This window comes from Neolamprologus multifasciatus, chromosome 22, assembly GCF_963576455.1.
Source record: "Neolamprologus multifasciatus chromosome 22, fNeoMul1.2, whole genome shotgun sequence".
In the NCBI taxonomy this organism is placed as follows: domain Eukaryota; kingdom Metazoa; phylum Chordata; class Actinopteri; order Cichliformes; family Cichlidae; genus Neolamprologus; species Neolamprologus multifasciatus.
The window spans coordinates 35,454,560-35,474,969 of record NC_140459.1 but is presented as its reverse complement, the minus strand read 5'-3'; the positions used below and the strand labels follow the sequence as shown (position 1 = coordinate 35,474,969).

General features: G+C 43.1%; 1 protein-coding gene across 4 annotated transcripts; it reads left to right on the top strand.

Annotated features, from left to right (window-relative positions):
- Positions 1-863: 863 nt before the first annotated feature.
- LOC146493925 (tRNA selenocysteine 1-associated protein 1-like) lies at positions 864-10,548 on the top strand. 4 transcript variants are annotated; one of them, XM_085149651.1, is made up of 9 exons: positions 864-1,025; positions 4,186-4,283; positions 4,360-4,459; positions 4,562-4,611; positions 4,701-4,832; positions 6,387-6,503; positions 6,613-6,811; positions 6,901-6,937; positions 10,228-10,548. In XM_085149651.1, the coding sequence occupies exons 1-9, from the start codon at positions 1,002-1,004 to the stop codon at positions 10,380-10,382; spliced, it is 912 nt and encodes a 303-aa protein (XP_085005777.1). In that variant the 5' UTR covers positions 864-1,001; the 3' UTR covers positions 10,383-10,548. The 4 variants fall into 4 exon arrangements, with proteins under 4 accessions (XP_085005777.1, XP_085005774.1, XP_085005776.1 ...); XM_085149648.1 differs by having other exon boundaries at positions 4,345-4,459; XM_085149650.1 differs by having other exon boundaries at positions 885-1,025; positions 4,116-4,283.
- Positions 10,549-20,410: the final 9,862 nt, after the last annotated feature.

Genomic DNA, 20,410 nt, shown 5'->3' with positions numbered 1-20,410 from the left:
TAGCGACTTTGTCGCTATATTTAGCGAGTTTTCAGACCCCCTAGCGACTTTTTTTCCAAGAAAAGTCGCTAAAAAAAGACGTGAAAGCGCATATTGCTTTTACTCTCAACAAGCAGGGGGTGCTGTAACGCAGTCAGTTCTTCTTTTACTCTTATGCTGTTTTGTGGATCAGGTTTAAAACTACTTATAAACACACACACACAAAGTAACTCCACCAGAGTGCCTATTTCGGGTCACTTTTGCCGGTCCAAGCCCGGATAAAGGAGCAGGGTTGGAATTGTGACATTACAAAAAACAATAATTGCTAAAAGAAATGTAATTTGTAGTTCTAAATAAATTCTAACTTCATTTAGGACGTTTTTTGCTCACTTTATGTCTCGTCCACGATGTCATTTCTCTCTCCAGCAGCGTAGGTTACAATTACATTAGCATGACCAATTATGCTAAGTAGGTGATGACGTCATTTAGCGACTTCTAGCGACTTTTAGGACAGCCAATAGTGATTTTCCTTACTGAGGAGTTGGCAACACTGTTCACGAGGCCTCATCTACCCATCACTAGCACTAACAGATATTTGGAGATGGAAGAAACTGGATATCAGCTCGTCTCTCAGCTGCTCTCCAGACAGACGCTTCTCTTGCTAACATCGATACACGAGCTGCCTCACGATGCTTCCAGGTGGGGAGAGAATAAAAACAGAGCCATTTTCCAGCGTATTCCCTTCACGATCGTGCGATCCAACATTACAACCGACAACACAGCAAGTGGAACCATTGCTGCTGCCATCCTTGTGCTTTCTCTCCTTTGTTTGGCCTGCTAAAATGGCGCCTCGGCGGCCACGCCCCCTCCCGTGACATCACGCTCCAAAGCCCTTTTGAGTGACGTAGGACCTGGGGGTGGCGCGTGGTCGGCGTTAGGCTAAAGCTACAGGAAGCTTCGGTGTGGTTTAGCAGTTGGACCGTAAACTGTGTTCGTGGTTGGAGCTTCACCGCGGCAGCGCCATGAGCACGCTATGGATGGGAAACGTGAGTTACTTCCAGCTCGTTGTCGCGTTGTTTGGTCTGACCGGGAGTGTTAGCTAGCTGCAAACGAGCCGCACGCGCCAAATGAACGTAACCTGACTTCATGTAATGATGCGTTGTCGCACAAAAGTTTGTACGGAGTTCCTGTGAGACGGTTGCTTTGTGTTTAATGTGGCAGTCAGCGGCCAACACCACCCGTGGACAGACCAAAACACGCTTTCTCGTGTAGCATACATGTAGCATACATCCACAGCCTAGCTGTGCATAAACCCAGGACACGGTTTTAACCGGTCTTTACTCATAACAGCGGCTTTTCCTTATCACACCACATCTACATACCAGTGTTGCACTACAAAGCGATTTCCAGTCTTTGTTGTAAATATCTGGCTGGTGAGACAAATCTCTCATGAATGATCTCAAGTTACTTTATATCCTTAATGCAGCTAAAGAGTCTCAATGACAATAAAAATGTTTGTTTTCCGAGATTGATCTGCCAAGAGGGCAGCAACAAATACATATACATATACAAATATACCAGCTCTATAAAGTGGACTCTGTTGGTAATGATGCTGTGGCTACAAAACAGGAAGTTTCTTTATTTTGTATTAACACTGTCACAGATGCTGCTGACTACAGTCTATTATTAAAGCAAGCAATTTCAATTTGGTTTTATTTACACAGCACCAGTAGGACTGGGCGATATGGACCAAAATTCATATCTCGATATTTTTTAGCTGGATGGCGATAAACAAAATATATCTTGATATTTTTTTAATCCCATAAAGTAAGAACAAACAGTTCTTAGTCAAAGCTGTGTCCCAGATGTCACTCAGGCACTTTTATTAACATACAGCTGTAGATGTACATGAAAAATTAGTCAAAAATAAATTGTCAACATTTATTAAATAAAATAATAAATTATTTTCATGCATAACAAAAAGCTCACAATTGTAAACTAAATGTAAACTAAAACAATGCAGAGCAAACATGACAAAGGCAACTTGCCCTTTGGACGTGGTTTACACTGAGGTAAGCTGCTTTGCTTCCTTGTGTGTATTCCTGAACAATCATCTGGTACTTTGTGCAAAAAACTAAACATGTAAACAGAATTTTGTTGATTTCGTTCTTTGGTCAGTGGGTCTTTGTGCAAATCTCCAATGCCAATAAAAACATAGCAAGAACACAAACAATTGGCAAAGCCAGCTACTGTACAGCTTACAGATTTTGTGCCAGGAAAACGAATCTGTGAACAGTATCAGGCTTCAACGATGCCCTGTGAGGTCACCATGTTTCCCCTGCAACTTAAAGTCCTGTCAGAAGGTGAGCTGGCAGCTGGCACACAGCTCAGTGCTGGATAGGCAACTTCCTGTTCCTTCCACCATTTGAGAGGGTCAGCATCACTCTCTACACAAACTGACAACAGGTAGCTAGAAAATTCATTTTCGATTGCCTCCCTCTTTGTGAAACCAGTGTTGGTGGCTGTGCTGGGAGAAGCTTGCCAGTGATCTGTTTTTAGCTGTGTCCCACTGCTGCTTCTTCACGGTCTGCAGACTCGGGCACGGCTGGATCAGGCAGCTCAGACAAACACGAGCCCTGATAGCTGAGCAGAGACTCCAAGATGACTTTATGTTTTAGTGCATTTTCTCACTTGGGATGTATTTGCCCTGAACCGTGGATCCCATGTCCAACAGGCCACCTCTCCAGGTGCCAGCAGACTAGTGTTAAACAGGTGTAGCACAGGTCTGACGTAGGACAGGGTCACATACGTTTCTCCTGAAAGTGCATCAGTGAAGTCCTGAAGGGTTTGAGAGCTTCTGAGCTGCCTCCTCTGTCCTGCCAAGTGGGGACTAGAGGTCTGGTTTTCCTGTCGACAGAGAGGACTTTAGAAAGTGCTCCAGAACCCTCTCTATCATGAGAAGCCTTCATCCCCAGCGAGTTGTTGCCTCTGTGAGTAGCTGGTGACTTGGAAGACTTCAGCCAGCTCTCTGCTCTTCCTGCAGCTGTAGGAGAAGCTGCTGACGACTTTCTCACAGAGAAATAACCGGGTAATGCGGGCATCATGTCCTGTGACACACAAAATACAAACTTTTAAAATCACTTTAATTGTTATGTTAAGATGCAAATCGCTCAAAGGGAAACTAACATCTCAGTTATATAAGATGTGATGCATAAGACTCAACAATAATGTAAAACCTATTAATGTTGTAGTTGACATATCTTGGTAAAATCACCAGCACATGATTGGAACGTGTATATTTTTGCATCTTTTCACTGAGTATTTAAAAATCTATCCCTGTGTTGTCTCAGCTGTCGTCCTCATTTAGTGTCACGATCCTCAAATACACTCAACAGGTTTACTGGATTTAATGGGGATAGTTTATTTATTCAACTAAACCTTAAGTTTTTAAGTGATAGATGTATATGCTGGCTATGACTTATAAAGATATTTGTCTTGTGGTCCACAGGCACGTTTAGCTATAAACTTTTCATTTATTAGCATTTTGTTTCTCTCAAATCATCAGATTCAGTATTGCACTCACCAATGACCAGATGAAGCCTGTGACCAAAACACTGGATCCTCGGCCACTTGTTCAGTTGAACCGCCTCGACAACATTAGCCCTGTTGTCAGTTGTTATAGCAACCAGTCCCGTCAGGTTGAGCTTCCAGGTTTTGAGCACATCCTGCAGGGCTTCAGCTGTATGCTCTCCGGTGTGGTGTTGAGGACAGTAGCTGGAGACGGGCAGTTTTCAGTTCCCAGTCTTCCATGAAATGCAGATCGTGGCGTTTAAACCTTGTGGCACGATCCAGCCCAGCTTTCATGCTAATGTTGCAGCAGAAACCAAGACTTGTCAGACCAGGCAGCATATTTCCAGTTGTCCAGTTTAGGTGAGGCTGTGCAAACTGTGCCCTCAGTTTGATAGGAGCGGCACAGCTGTGATGAGTCACACTGTAACTGGACCAGCATTACTTTGAGCCCAGATTTGTGACAGATTCATTAGAAAAAGGGGAATTTCAGTTTTATTTCCATCCTTCCAGTCCGGCTGTACTGCACAGTTCTGTGCACCAAAGCAGATTTGTCTTCCCTCTCTTAGAAACATTTAGCTGGAACCCGACTCGTTCCTGATAGTAACCACTATGATCACACAACTGTTTTTGCTGCAGCTGGAGACCTACATGGACGAGAAGTTCATCACCAGAGCTTTCTCCACCATGGGCGAGCAGGTGGTTAATGTCAGGATCATCCGCAACAAGATGACGGGGTAAGAGCTGAATTCACATGCGGTCTTCTTATTGCAGTTATTCTATAATGACGTTAAATAGTGTGTCGTCCCCCAGGGGTGCTCTGGGCTACTGTTTTGTGGAGATGACAGACGAGGCCACGGCCGAGAGGTGTCTCCGCAAAATCAATGGGAAACCTTTACCGGGAGCCAACCCGGTATGGAGAGCAGCAGCTGCTAACAGCAGCCTCGTCTTCTGTTTGTTTGTTTGTTGATCATTTTATTCATTTGTTGATTGATTGGACTTTATTTTCTCACAGCCCACAAGATTCAAGTTAAACCGAGCGACCTTTGGGAAGCAGGAGAGCGGGTGAGTCCAGGTGGACGAGCAGAGGACAGGAAGTGTCTTAGTGACAGGACCATCACGGAGCGCTGCTCTGACTTTGTCTCTTGTTGTAGGCAGATGTATTCTCTGTTTGTCGGAGATCTCACTCCAGATGTGGATGATGGGATGCTTTATGAGTTCTTTTACAATCGTTACCCTTCCTGTCGTGGAGGCAAAGTGGTGCTGGACAGCATGGGCAACTCCAAGTAAGTACTAACATGTCAGAACACATGTGGCATTGCTGGACTCGAATCATCCATCTTTTCACCCTCACTACACGTGTTGGTGTGGCAGGGCTGTCCTCCCCGCCACCTGGTCCAACTCGCCACCAGGTGATTAGCTGACAACTCCTCCTCACCGAGTGTCCAGAACATACGGAGGTGAATCTGATGATACGATTACACAACCAATCATCAGCCTGCGGCCTCGGGCATCCTGGTACTGCGATCACTTACAGACACCCTTATGGTCAAACATGGCGTTTGTTATGGACAAACTGACAAACAAAACTCCCGTAACAACACTGCTCGAGTTCAGGGCAGCAAGGCCATCCCTCCCAATCGCGGGATGATCTGATATCCTCGTGTTGGTGTTGTTCCCAGATCATCATGAAAATGTTGTTCCAGGTTCAACATTGCAAGTGACCAATCACATTATTGTGACGTTATTCTTTTGCGCGCCAACCCATTCGTGGATTTATGAAATTCCAATGTTGCAAGGACAATATCAATTCTGCTTAGCGTTTATTAAAGGGTCAGGGTCCGTTGATCGGCGGACAAAGGCGGTTTCTCGCAGCTTAAGTACAGTTTTTTGTTTTACGCCGGTTTTTCCCAAAGTCGCAAAAGTATGACATCACAACATTCTGATTGGTCACTTGCAATGTTGATCCTGGAACAACCTTTAGTATGATGATCTGGGAACAACACCAACACGAGGATATCAGATCGTGCCCCAATCGCGCCTCCAGGTCTCACTGTCGGTGCCCACATGAGCGTTGAAGTCCCCCAGTAGGATGACACCCAGGGACTCCCAAGAAAGCTGGATACTCTGAACTTTGGCGCGTGCAGGTGACAGTCAGGACCCGTTCAGGGAGCAAACCCTCTCGTCCACTGAGGAAAACCCAAAGGCAAGTGGATACCAGGATGCCCACTGCCTCTCATGGCCCCCGGTATCCTGGGCAGGGGGAACTGTTGTAGTCATGGGGGTCTTCTGAATCGCTCTGGTCCTTCATTCAGGACCAGTCTGCCACAGGAAACCCTTCCAGGGGGCAAAAAGCCAGCAAACAATCAGACCCCTTCACCACAATCAGGCAGTGATTCACTGACGGGACCTACACACACATTAATTATCGTAAAGGGACAATTATTGACTGCTGATGAGCTTTGAAGCGATGGATTTGACAGACAGTGACCCCATGTTGCAGATGCTCATCTCCACAGCTGTGATTATGTTCTGCTACGTGCTAACTTCAGTCTAACCCTGATTTTTCTGCAGGATTTTGTGTAACTGTGTATAAAAAGACTTTTTCCACACTGCCTGTGAACTGGCAGCCAAAATCAACAGCACCACCAATGTATAAGTGTTGGTCTTTATCTGTGGTAGACTCAAACATGATCCCAGAGAATCCAAACTAAACTGAATCTAGAGCGTTTTCTTCTCCTCTGGATTAAAGTGTGGTGTAAACGTAAGAAAGGTCTGCTGGGGGTCTTCTGAGACGAGTTGCTCCCTCGTGAGTTTAACATCGCCGTGTTTCTCTGCAGGGGCTGTGGCTTCGTTCAGTTCCCCGATGAGCGGCTGCAGAAGCGGGCGTTGGAGGAGTGTCAGGGTGCTGTGGGGCTGGGGGGCAAGCCTCTGCGGTTGAGCCTGGCTGCTAACAAGTGAGTTCCTCTCACTCACCTCCCTTTGTCAGGACACGGCTGTATTTGTGCCGTAGCACAGCCAAGGACCGGCTCAGTTCACCAGTGTTTCTGTGCTCTCCTCTCTAAGCTTAAAGAACAAGCAGCAGCAGTCGGAGCACAAATCGTGGCAGTCCCCCTCTGGATACAGGCAGAACTATGACCAGTACACCCAGTACCAGCAGCAGACCTACCCTGGCTATTATTCTTCATGGGGCTATGACCAGACCGGAGGCATGTACGGCTACAACTATCCGCAGTATGATTACTCGCAGTATCCTGCTGCACAGGTAACTGCTGTCTCTGTCAAACCAGTTGCAGATATCAGTTATTGTTAAACAGATGGGAGTCATTCTAACCTCTTTCTTTTTTGTTTTAGGAGAGTGAAACCGTTCAGGAGGACGAAGGACTGGAAGGTTAGCGTTTAGCCTGGTGGCAGCTGCTTGCTGTTGCTTGTCATCATCATCCAGTGACTTCTTCAGTCTCAGCTGACTGCAGGATTCAATTCAGTTTTATTTATACAGCACCAAATCACAACAAAAGTCGCCTCAAGGCGCTTCATAGATACAGAGAAAAGCCCAACAATCATATGACCCCCTATGAACAAGCACTTTGGCGACAGTGGGAAGGAAAAACTCCCTTTTAACAGGAAGAAACCTCCGGCAGAACCAGGCTCAGGGAGGGGCGGGGCCATCTGCTGTGATTGGTTGGGGAGAGAGAAGGAAGACAGGATAAAAGACATGCTGTGGAAGAGAGACAGAGATTAATAACAGATATGATTCAACACAGAGAGGTCTGTTAACACATAGTGAGTGAGAAAGGTGACTGGAAAGGAAAAGCTCAATGCATCATGGGAATCCCCGGCAGCCTACATCTATTGCAGCATAACTAAGGGAGGATTCAGGGTCACCTGGTCCAGCCCTAACTATATGCTTTAGCAAAAAGGAAAGTTTTAAGCCTAATCTTAAAAGTAGAGATAGTGTCTGTCTCCTGAATCCAAACTGGAAGCTGGTTCCACAGAAGAGGGGCCTGAAAACTGAAGGCTCTGCCTCCCATTCTACTTTTAAATACTCTAGGAACAACAAGTAGGCCTGCAGAGCGAGAGCGAAGTGCTCTAATAGGGTGATATGGTACTACAAGGTCATTAAGATAAGATGGGGCCTGATTATTTAAGACCTTGTATGTGAGGAGCAGGATTTTGAATTCTGGATTTAACAGGAAGCCAAAACAGGAGAAATATGCTCTCTCTTTCTAGTCCCTGTCAGGACTCTTGATGCAGCATTTTGGATTAGCTGAAGGCTTTTCAGTGAGTTTTTAGGACTTCCTGATAATAATGAATTACAGTTGTCCAGCCTGGAAGTAATAAGATAAGATAAAACTTTATTAATCCCTCGGGTAGGTTCCTCTGGGAAATTTGTTAGTTCCTCTGGGAAATTTGTTAATAAATGCATGAACTAGTTTTTCAGCGTCACTCTGAGACAGGATCTTTCTAATTTTAGAGATGTTGCACAAATGGAAGAATGCAGTCTTACATATTTGTTTAATATGTGCGTTGAAGGACATATCCTGGTCAAAAATGACTCCAAGGTTCCTCACAGCGTTACTGGAGGCCAAGGTAATGCCATCCAGAGTAAGAATCTGCTTAGATACCATATGTTGTATCGCGAGTTTCTCCACGTACGATGGTTAAAATGGCTTTATCCTAACCATCGAGTATAAGTTGCCATGGCAATATTAAGCTGTCTGCATGTAATTTTTCTCCTACATGCTGCGAATGCATCGTTAATCCCCCCCAACTGGAAGATTTTCCACCCGGCACACTGCACTGATCCTGCATGTTTACATCCTACCAGACGGGGAATAGTAGGGCGACAGCGGGAGTTTCTCTTTGCAAAGAGGATGTCGGATAAAATGTGACAATTCGCAAACGTGCTGGAAAACTATTGATGCAAAAGAAAGCAGCAACACGAAATGATTCCACCAGCTGAAAAGTCAAAATGAAGACAGTTTTAAACTTTGCATGTGACTGTCTCCTCACACACCAAAGAAACCTTTAAATCCTTTGTGAAAGGTGTTGACCACAGACGTGCTGTGGCAGTATCCTCTGTGCACCGGAGGGTTAAAGAACGGCTAAAATAAAACATTCAGATTTTATTTTGTATTCAAAGTAGAAAAACATTGAATGGTCGGTTTGACGAGTATAGCAGTGAAATGTTAGGTTTATATGGTTGAAATTAACATTTGGAGGTTATTTAAACACATGGTGATATGTATATAAAGAAAATATTGTGATATTAGATTTCCCTCATGTCGCTCTGCCCCGCTGACGAGTTAGTTCTTCATTGTTGTAGCCAGAGGTTGTTCGGTTTCCCCGATATATAAATCCTGGCGCTGAACAGCGTCCACTATGTTACTCTGTTTGTGTCGGGGTGGGCCAGTTTTTGGCGCAGCATTTTTTGGGGTTTAAAAGCCACAGAGCCTCTGTGTTTAGAGAAAATGTTCCGATACTCCTGGTAGGGCTGTGCGATATGACCAGAATCTCATATCCCGATATAAAACATCTATCGCCCTGATAACGATATAAATCACAAAAATTGTACATTTTCTGTGAATCTCGGGCAGCTCGACTTGTGTGAAGTGTTTCCAGCTGCGCGTCGTGTAGCTGAGTCGAGTGTTTTAACTGATGCATGAAACGATACATTTTTAGACATAAGTTGTAACGGCGCCATTTTCTTTGAGTATTTCTTACACGGCGTGCTGCGGGGAAACGCCTGTTCTAACGTTTGAGTCTAAGGTTTATTTTTTTAGCACCTGGCGTCTTTTTTTGCTTCTCATCCGTAAATAATCTGCATCTTTCACGGGATTCAGTTTATTTTGAAAAGTCTCAACAGGATCTTGAGCTTTATTGTGAAAGGTTTATGTGGAACATAAACAAGCGGACACGCGATGGTGTTACCATTTTGTCTGTCCGTAGTGTGGTTATATTAAATATGAGAAAGAGCTTTAATAAATTAATAACTACAGTGACATCAGAACATGAACAAATATTGCTGTAACAGTTTATTTTGCGACACCACGAGACAAACGACAGCGTAAAATGAAACGATAGATGTTTTTATATCGTTATATCGAACAGCCCTAACGCCTGACACAAAGGGGATCTCTACGGGTTTGGAGCGTTCAGTAGGCGCCGTCCCTGCTTCGACAAAGCTGGGATAACCACATTTACTCGTACTTCCTCGCACGAGCTTCAAGCATCGTGGCCAAAGTGGGTTCACATTTCTCGATGCACGCTCGATCATCTGGGTAAGGCAATATCAAAAGGTTGTGTTGATCTGGACATTTACAGCGGAAGAAACGTTTCGTCTACTAACAACGTCAGACAAGTTTGAATGTCAGCGACCTCAAACTAAAGGTCAGAGGTCACGTTTTCTGAAAGTCTTGTGAATGTGATGACACTGATATCATAGGCGTGTCTCCCAGGAGGCTGAGGGGTAACACTAGCAGTATTCTTATTCTTGTGTGTGCAGTTTGGCCCAGTGCTGGTGTTTTAAACAGCTGGTGTGGTCTTCAACAGGTCGTCCTGCAGCCTGTGATGTGGCAAAACAAATATTTGTGTTCTTGAGTGGTGGAGGTGTACCTAATAAAGAGGCGTGTGTGTAATTGCAGCGCATACACCTTCTAAGTGGATGTTTGTGTTTCGCAGATCCAAGTGTGGAGGTGGATGTGGTGGAGGCCAACAGGAAGTTCATGGAGCACAGTGAGGAACTGTACGATGCACTGATAGACTGTCACTGGCAGTCCACAGAGTTACAGCAGGACTATGTGACCTCCAGTCTGCCAGAGCCCATCTACTGCTGAACATCATGTCCTCTGGAGTTCACCTCTGTTTCCTCCCAGTCCATACGGATCGTGTGTGTGTGTGTGTGGGCTTCTTTCTTTTCTTTTTTTAGATAATAAAAATAAGCTAATGGTTTTTATTTGTGTATAATTCTGTTTAAAATTAAACACGACCATTGGTACACAACCTGCCTTATGAGTCGCTTTCATACCTGACTGTGATTGGATTGTTTCAGACTCTGTAGAGTCAGGGCTGTGTTGGTGTGATATTTCTGTCAGGCCAGAGGAGCAGGTTAAAGGTCGTTTAGTGCAGGAGTCAACAGGACTCGTGCAGAATAGAAACGTTGAGTCAACTCTTGAGTTGGTGGATGATGCTGTGATGCTCTAATATCATTTCTCCAGTCCTCTAAACATGAAGCCTCTGTCCCATCGGTATGTGCCCTGAGAGCCTTTTCCCTGTTTAGGTCAGATTGATTAGACCATCGAACGAGGAAACAAATATTTTAGACTCCAGAAGTTAATAATGTTCCTCTGGATGTTGTGTTTTCAGTGGGAGAAACGTTTCGTCACTCATCCAGGGGACGACTTCAGTCTCAGCTGACTGCAGGTTTCAATCTTATAAACGGCTCTGAACACCACGTCCAGAACACCCTGGATTGTGTTGAGAAGGTGAGAGATGTCATGATGGAGGCAGATGAAACCATGGTCTCGTACGACGTTACATCTCTCTTCACTTGCATCCCAGTAACAGAAGTGTTGGAGGTAGTAAGAGATTACAGGATGACCCCAACCTCAGCAACAGGACCGCTCTCAGCATCCACCAAGTGTGTTTGAACTGTGTCTTCATTCCACCTACTTCACATACAAGGGTCAGTTCTACAGGCAGAACCATGGGTGTGCCATGGGCTCCCAGTTTCACCCATCGTGGCCAATTTGTACATGGAAGAAGTGGAAAAGAGGGCTTTGCTATCCTACCCTGGAACACCACCAAGCCATTGGTTCAGGTATGTGAATGACACCTGGGTGAAAATCAAATCTCAGGACGTACCACAGTTCACGGGTCACATTAACTCAGTGGACCGACACATCAGATTCACCAGGGAGGATATGAACAGTGGCAGGTTAGCCTTCTTAGACTGTGAGATTTCCATCAGTAATGGGGGACATCTAAAAGCTGACGTGTACCGTAAACCTACACATACGGATCAGTATCTAAGGTTTGACTCTCATCATCCACTGGAGCACAAACTGGGCGTCATCAGGACGCTACAACACAGAGCGAACACCATCCCCACTGACACAGCAGCCAGGGAGGCAGAAGAACATCAAGAAGGTGCTGAGTCAATGTGGTTATCCCAGCTGGACTTTTGTCAAAGCTGGAAAGGCTCCTAAAGAAAGCTCCAGCTGATCCAGGAGAGAAGGACAACCGCTGCCCAAGAGAAAACCTGTAGTGATCCCGTATGTGTCAGGAGTATCAGAGCAGCTGAGACACATTTTTCTAAACACCGGGTCTCTGTGGCTTTTAAACCCCAAAACACGCTGCGCCAAAAATTGGTCCACCCCAAGGATCGGGTGAAAAGGGAAAGACCATCTCTGAATGGAGGAGGGGCCTAAGGGTGCATCTGTCACCATCTTACATGCTGTGATTGCAGCCATTCCCCAACTTCCTGTGGATGGTACTCATGGCCATTGATCAGTGGTTGTTGATCAATGGTCATGACCTCCCAGCCCATTGTTCCTTCAGTGGTGCTGGTTTCAGTCATTGTGCAAATGTCCTGTTTAAAGGTTGGAAACCTGCAGTCAGCTGAGACTGAAGACGTCACCTGATGATGATGAAACGTTTCTCCCTCTGAAAACATCCTGATGAACAGAGTCAAGAAAGCTCCAAAACACATTTAAATAAATAAATACTAAACTCCTGTTTTTAGCTGGTCTTCTCTGAGAATTCTGACATTAATCAAGCGAAACATGAAACCACTTGAAACTCATTTGTCTGCAGAGAAATGCAGTAAATAACTGTAATTTGGCATATTAATAAAGTTTTTTATTGGTACCTGCCGATATTTGCCTCCAACCATTTAAAAAAGCAATTTCTTCTTCTTTGTGCCTCCTGCATATGAAAAATAAAAAACAGAGAAAGGAAAGGTAGTAACACTCACCACGCTGGTTTATGTGTTGGACTGTTCAAACATTGTGTTGATCATGATCTGGATTAGCACGGTGTAATGTCACTTCCTGTCCACTAGATGGAATCATCTCTCCTACAAGTCGTTGGTCACATATGTTGAAATGTTCAGACCAGACTATATGCAGCACCACTGTACTTTATATAAAACTGTATAAAACAAAATACATAGGAAGATATAAAAAGTGCCAATCATCATGGAAGATGCAAAAACAAGAAGATCGCAAGACTGGCAAAAGTGACACAAATAATATTAAAAACAAACGTGTCTTTATTCTGCACGCGTCCTAAAGAGTCAGCACATTACTGTGACTTACAGTAAAAGGTACAGGAGCATTTTCCACCTGTGGAAGAATAAAATATCAGGCAGGAGAAAAAACAATAAAAAATAATTATTGATTTTGATGTGATCTCTCTCAAAGACCAACGAGGTTCTCTTAGTTTGATTGTATTTTAGAGCACAGACAAAGCTCACAGACAGCAGTGGATGCATGAAGCCCTCACAGTGCTGCAAACATGTAAAAACATCACAGTCAGCACACGTCATGTTTTAGACTCGCAACAAAAATCTCTTTAGGCCATCGTGAAGCAAGTATTCACATTATGTAAACGTTTGACTCAAAGTACTAAAAAATATAAATGTAAGTATAATGATGAACATGTACACCAATCAGGAATAATGTTATGACCTGCCAAACAGCCCTGACCAATCAGGGACGGACACCACTGAAGTCCATGCCCTGATAATAAGATGTGCCAGAGTGTCTGCACCGAGATGTTAGCAACAGCGAACTCTTTACATCCTGTGAAGAACAGCCTGGTTGACACGTTCCACACATGCTTGGTTGAACTGATATCTGGGAGGTCTGGAGGCCACATCAACCCTTAAAATGCACCGTTGTGCTCCTGCAACCTAAACCACCTTTGTTCTGTGGCAGGGCGCATTATCCTTTATTTATTGACACAAGCTCTGACTAACGATCATTCAGGGAGTAATAATGAGAAGCTGAAGCTGTCAGCTGTGGCTCAGAGGCAAAGCTGGGTGTCTACCAAAGATCCTCCAGCCTGCATATCAGTGTCTCCTTTTTCCTTCTTTTTAAAAACCCGTCCTGTCTGCCAGCTTTACAGTCAGGACTGTGATCTGGAGGCAGAGTGGTACTTTTTTATCTGTCTCTGTGTTACTTCAGATATTACAGTAGTATGATGATGATGATGATGATGATGAAGGCAAGAGACCGAAACAAAACCAACATACAGACATGAAACACACACACAGATACATAATCAAAAATCTTCCTGTATGTGAGTGTGTGTGTGTGTGTGTCTGTGTGAGTGTGTGTGTGTGTGTGTGTGTCTGTGTGAGTGTGTGTGTGTGTGTGTGTGTGTCTCTGTGTGTGTCTGTGTGTGTGAGTGTAAGAATGCCTGTCTCTTTGTCACCAGTGTACTTGATAATAAGAGATAATGAGAGAAGTTGCAGCGATGACCCCAGGAGCCGGGGGCAGACATCTCGGCAACATTTGCGCCCCCACCCCAGCAGGAGGAGCAGGGAGGCCCCAGCTGGGGTGCCAAAGGGTGGAGGCGGGTCCAGCCCACGTATCACTGCCCGATCCCTCAGAGTTTGACAGTGAGGATGGTGCTGAAAGGCACAGAATAAAACACTGTGATTGTGGACTGCTGCAGAGTGTTCAGCCAGAGCAGACAAAGCACTTTATAACTACATTTACTACAGTAGCTGAATGATGGAGGAATCTGCTCATTATTTCCTTCATTGATCAATTGATCGATTTGTAATGAAGGGTGAAAATCCGTATCAATAGTCCACTAAATGATTATCAATGTATTTTGTTTGTTAATCACTCAATTCAATTCAATTCAATTTTATTTATATAGCACCAAATCACAACAAAAGTCGCCTCAAGGCGCTTCATAGATACAGAGAAAAACCCAACAATCATATGACCCCCTATGAGCAGCACTTTGGAGACAGTGGGAAGGAAAAACTCCCTTTTAACAGGAAGAAACCTCCGGCAGAACCAGGCTCAGGGAGGGGCGGGGCCATCTGCTGCGACCGGTTGGGGTGAGAGAAGGAAGACAGGATAAAGACTAGACTTGTAGTCAAGACCGCCTAATCCGAGACCAAGACAAGACCAAGACCAGAGGGTATCGAGACCAAGACAAGACCAAGACCAAGACCAAGACCAAGACCAAGACGAAGACAAGACCAAGACCAAGACCAAGACCGAGACGAGACGAGACCAAGACCAAGACCAAGACCGAGACAAAAAAAGTCTTTAAACTGCAGCCAGATGCTGCTTCGTTTACGGGTCTCGGGCATATTTATGTGTTTTTGCTTTCGCACAGCCCTCCTCACCGCTGTCTACTGTCTCACTCACTCACTGAAAGGACTGACGCATGCTCCACTTGACTGTTGCGTCTCTCACCCTCTCTGTTTTTCACATAATGATATTATCCTATATCCTCGCATGTGATTGGCCACAATATGGAGGGATTGGAGCGTAGCTGAGCCACTGTGTGAGAGCTGAGCAGCCAAAGGAAATTAAGTGGGGGTAGAAATGACTGAAAGATTATTAGGCTCTGTTTTGAGCTTTGTTCAAAAAAGAATGACTTCATATGTATATATATATATATATATATATATATATATATATATATATATATATATATATATATATATATATATATATATAGTTTTTTAATTAAGCAGCAAGGCAGAACAAAGTCGGGCCTGTATCAAGACACAGGGACTAAACCCCAATTCAACCAGACCCAGAACTGATCCAGAATTAAAACAGGACTACAACAGTAACCAAGACAGAACCAGAATCAGAACTAGATGATAGCAGCACTAAAAATTATCTTAGACCTGCACTACACTTATTTTTTAATTCTACCAAAGTACACTATTTAGATTCTGAAAAGTTTATATAATTATTCAGCCTTGTTGAGCAAACAAGCCTGCATAACTTAATAAATATAGAATTTTAAAAGTAACAAACGCTATCTAAAAAGATACAATAGGTACGAGATAGATGTTCTGATGAGTTTTTGGCAAACAACCATTTGACTAACTTGTGTGTCTCACCTGCTCTTGTTCCATTTCTGTTCTGTCGTCATTTTCGTCCTCTCTCTCCCTCTCTGTTCCTCTCTCTCCCTCTTTGTGCTGACAATCAAGCCAAACACAAATATACAGTGGAAACCAGATATTTACATACTCTTCAGATAAAAACACAAACACTTTTTAATTGTAACATCAAATCAGACTAAATGTTTCTTTTTTTAGATTGATAAATATAAAAAACATATTTGTTAACTTTAAGAGTAAAGAGAGAAACTGTCTGTATTTCTTAATTGTAAATGGCACCAAATTGTATTCAAAATTGAGCCACACTTATGGAGCTCCACAATTCTTTTCCAGAATTCTTTTCCAGGTGTTTTGGTTGACAGCTCTTGATTTTTCAAAGAAACTTTCCCATTTCAAAGAAACAGGCTCTGTGTTTTGCCTTATATGCATCCACAGCTGTGCCACCAATTTACCCACATGGACTCTACTAACCAATCAGAAGCTTCTTAAGCTCAGAATGGAATCATCTGGAGTTTTCTTAATTAATCTTAATTAACAATAAACTTAGTGTATATGTACTCCTACATTTGATGAAAGTGATTAAAATAGACAGCTCCCTCTTTTTATTCTGACATTTAACTAATTCAAAAGACATTGCAACATTTATTTATCTAAAACAAAAGTTTACTCTAAATTGATGTTTAACAGTAAAAAAAAGGTTTTATGTTTTCTCCCTAAAGTGTATGTAAATATCTGGTTTCAACTGTGAATATACTGCTGTGTATTGAAATTCCTCTTGTTTTGCATAGATATACTGAACATACAACAACAACATACAAAGCATAATATATAAAATAACATCTACCTGAGTTTTTTCTTTGAAAGAAGCTCCTTATGTCCATTGTTGTGTTCATCAGTACACAACTGAAACCGATTTAGAGAGTTTGTTTAGCCGTGGAGGGTAACAACTGAAAATATGAGATGTAAGCTAAGACTCTCTAAAAGAAATCAGCATTGTCGTTCGGCTTTTTATTTATCCATTTGTTGATTCACTCGAAGAGTAAGTAACGCAACCAAGTGATCAGTTTGATATCAATCTTTTGTGATACACCGTCATATTTACATTATTAGTTCAGTACGAATGATTTCCGTTGGTACCTGGTCAAACTTAAGCTCTCCTCTGCAGCAAACTCGCAGGCAGCAGCTTCTCCCCCCTCGCTCACATGGGTGCTGTGCTCAGTCGCCTAGTGCCAAAGCTCGGATCATACCAAAATCAGGGGGAATTTAGGACGGTGCGCTCTGTGCTTCGTGTGTTGTTTTTGTTTTATACAGTTGTCAGTCAGGCATCTAACAAACAAATTACACTCCAAAAAACCCCATGCTTCAAAAAAAATGACCCGGGCTTAAGCCCAGTAAGACACCCCCCGCTCCGCTGATGGTTGACTCCAAATCTCCCGAACACTATGTCGATTTGAGAGCGCAAGACCGAGACAGCGAGACCAAGACCGAGACCAAGACAAAAGTCCGTCGAGACCAAGACCGAGACCAAGACAAAAGTCCGTCGAGACCAAGACCGAGACCAAGACAAAAGTCCATCGAGACCAAGACGAGACCAAGATCACGTAAAAGTGGTCTCGAGACCGGTCTCGAGACCAAGACCGGTCTCGAGACATCCAACTCTAATAAAGACATGCTGTGGAAGAGAGACAGAGGTTAATAACAGATATGATTCAACACAGAGAGGTCTGTTAATACATAGTGAGTGAGAAAGGTGACTGGAAAGGAAAAACTCAATGCATCATGGGAATCCCCCGGCAGCCTACATCTATTGCAGCATAACTAAGGGAGGATTCAGGGTCACCTGGTCCAGCCCTAACTATATGCTTTAGCAAAAAGGAAAGTTTGAAGCCTAATCTTAAAAGTAGAGATAGTGTCTGTCTCCTGAATCCAAACTGGAAGCTGGTTCCACAGAAGAGGGGCCTGAAAACTGAAGGCTCTGCCTCCCATTCTACTTTTAAATACTCTAGGAACAACAAGTAGGCCTGCAGAGCGAGAGCGAAGTGCTCTAATAGGGTGATATGGTACTACAAGGTCATTAAGATAAGATGGGGCCTGATTATTTAAGACCTTGTATGTGAGGAGCAGGATTTTGAATTCAATTCTGGATTTAACAGGAAGCCAAAACAGGAGAAATCTGCTCTCTCTTTCTAGTCCCTGTCAGGACTCTTGCTGCAGCATTTTGAATTAACTGAAGTCTTTTCAGTGAGTTTTTTGGACATCCTGATAATAATGAATTACAGTCGTCCAGCCTGGAAGTAATAAATGCATGAACTAGTTTTTCAGCGTCACTCTGAGACAGGATATTTCTAATTTTAGAGATGTTGCGCAAATGGAAGAACGCAGTCTTACATATTTGTTTAATATGTGCGTTGAAGGACATATCCTGGTCAAAAATGACTCCAAGGTTCCTCACAGTGTTACTGGAGGCCAAGGTAATGCCATCCAGAGTAAGAATCTGGTTAGATACCATATTTCTAAGCTTTTCAGCGCCGAGTACAATGACCTCAGTTTTATCTGAGTTAAGAAGCAGAAAGTTAGTGGCCATCCAGGTCTTTATGTCTTTAAGACATTCCTGCAGTTTAACTAATTGGTGTGTGTTATCTGGCTTCATGGACAGATAGAGCTGGGTGTCATCTGCATAGCAGTGAAAATGTATGCTATGTCTTCTAATGATGCTGCCTAGGGGAAGCATGTATAATGTAAACAGAATTGGTCCTAGCACTGAACCCTGTGGAACTCCATAATTAACCTCAGTGTGTGAAGAGGACTCTCCATTTACATGCACAAATTGGAGTCTATTAGATAGATATGATACAAACCACTGCAGTGCAATACCTGTAATACCTACAGCATGTTCTAATCGCTCTAATAGGATATTATGGTCGACAGTATCGAACGCTGCACTGAGGTCAAGAAGGACAAGCACAGAGATGAGTCCACTGTCAGAGGCCATAAGAAGATCATTTGTAACCTTCACTAAAGCTGTTTCTGTGCTGTGATGAGCTCTGAAACCTGACTGAAACTCTTCAAATAAACCATTCCTCTGCAGATGATCTGTTAGCTGTTTGACAACTACTCTTTCAAGGATGTTTGATATGAAAGGAAGGTTGGAGATTGGCCTATAATTAGCTAAGACTGCTGGGTCTAGAGATGCTTTTTGAGTAAAGGTTTAACTGCAGCCACCTTGAAGGCCTGTGGTACATAGCCGATTATTAGAGATAGGTTGATCATATATAAGATCGAAGAATTAATCAATGGCAGGACTTCTTTGAGCAGTTTTGTAGGAATGGGGTCTAAAAGACACGTTGATGGTTTGGAGGAAGTAATTATTGAAGTTAACTCAGAAAGATTAATTGGAGAAAAAGAGTCTAACTTAACATCAATGGTACTAAGAGTAGCTGTAGATAATATTACATCTGTGGGATGATTATTGGTAATTTTTTCTCTAATGATTAAAATTTTATTTGTGAAGAAGTTCATGAAGTCATCACTAGTTAACGTTAAAGGGATGGTTGGCTCAAAAGAGCTCTGACTTTTTGTCAGCCTGGCTACAGAGCTGAAGAGAAACCTGGGGTTGTTCTTATTTTCTTCAATCAGTGATGAGTAGTAAGCTGTTCTGGCTTTGCGGAGGGCTTTCTTATAAAGCAACAAACTATTTCTCCAGGCTAAATGATGATCCTCTAAATTTGTGACACGCCATTTCCTCTCCAGATTACGAGTCATCTGCTTTAGGGTACGTGTTTGAGAATTATACCACGGGGTCAGGTACTTCTGATTAGAGACCTTAGTTTTCACTGGAGCTACAGTATCCAGAGTCGTACGTAGTGAGGAGGTGAAATTATTAACAAGATAATCGACCTCTGTTGGGGTAGCGTTCAGATAGCTGCTCTGCTTTGTGTTGGTACAGGGCATTGACGATGATAACAGTGGCTGGATTATATTCTTAAACTTAGTTACAGCGCTTTCAGGAAGACATCTACTTTGATAAAGTCCACTCTCCACTGCTGCGTAATCAATTATTGTAAATGTAAATGTTATCAGGAAATGATCAGACAGGAGAGGGTTTTCAGGAAACACTGTTAAATGTTCAGTTTCTATGCCATATGTTAAAACAAGATCTAGAGTGTGATTAAAGTGGTGGGTGGGTTCTTTTACATTTGGAGAGAAACCAATTGAGTCTAACAACAGATTAAATGCCATGTTGAGGCTGTCATTTTTAGCATCAACATGGATGTTAAAATCACCCACAATAATTATTTTATCTGAGCTCAGAACTAAATTAGATATAAAGTCTGAGAAATCAGACAGAAACTCTGTGTAAGGCCCAGGTGGATGATAGATGATAACAAGTAAGACTGGTTTCTGAGTTTCACAGCTGGGGTGGACAATGTTAAGCATCAGGCTTTCAAATGAAATAAAAGTTTGTCTTGGTCTTTCATTAATTAATAGACTGGTGTGAAAAATTGCTGCCACACCACCCCCTCGACCTGTGCTTCGAGATTTCTGGTAGTTAGAATGACTCGGGGGTGTTGATTCATTTAAACTAACATAATCATCCTGCTGCAACCAGGTTTCTGTAAGGCAGAGTAAATCAATTTGTTGATCAATTATTAAGTCATGTACTAACAGAGACTTGGAGGAGAGAGACCTAATATTTAATAATCCACATTTCACTGTTTTACTCTTTGGTTCAGATGTGGATACTGTATTGTTCTTTCTTTG

What these genes read in the sequence shown, in the direction of transcription:
- LOC146493925 (XM_085149647.1), top strand. Translation starts at nt 4,159, where the DNA reads ATGATCACACAACTGTTTTTGCTGCAGCTGGAGACCTACATGGACGAG. An exon ending in ATCCGCAACAAGATGACGGG is followed by an intron (nt 4,284 to 4,344) that starts GTAAGAGCTGAA and finishes GACGTTAAATAG; the next exon opens with TGTGTCGTCCCCCAGGGGTG. An exon ending in GGAGGACGAAGGACTGGAAG is followed by an intron (nt 6,938 to 10,227) that starts GTTAGCGTTTAG and finishes TGTGTTTCGCAG; the next exon opens with ATCCAAGTGTGGAGGTGGAT.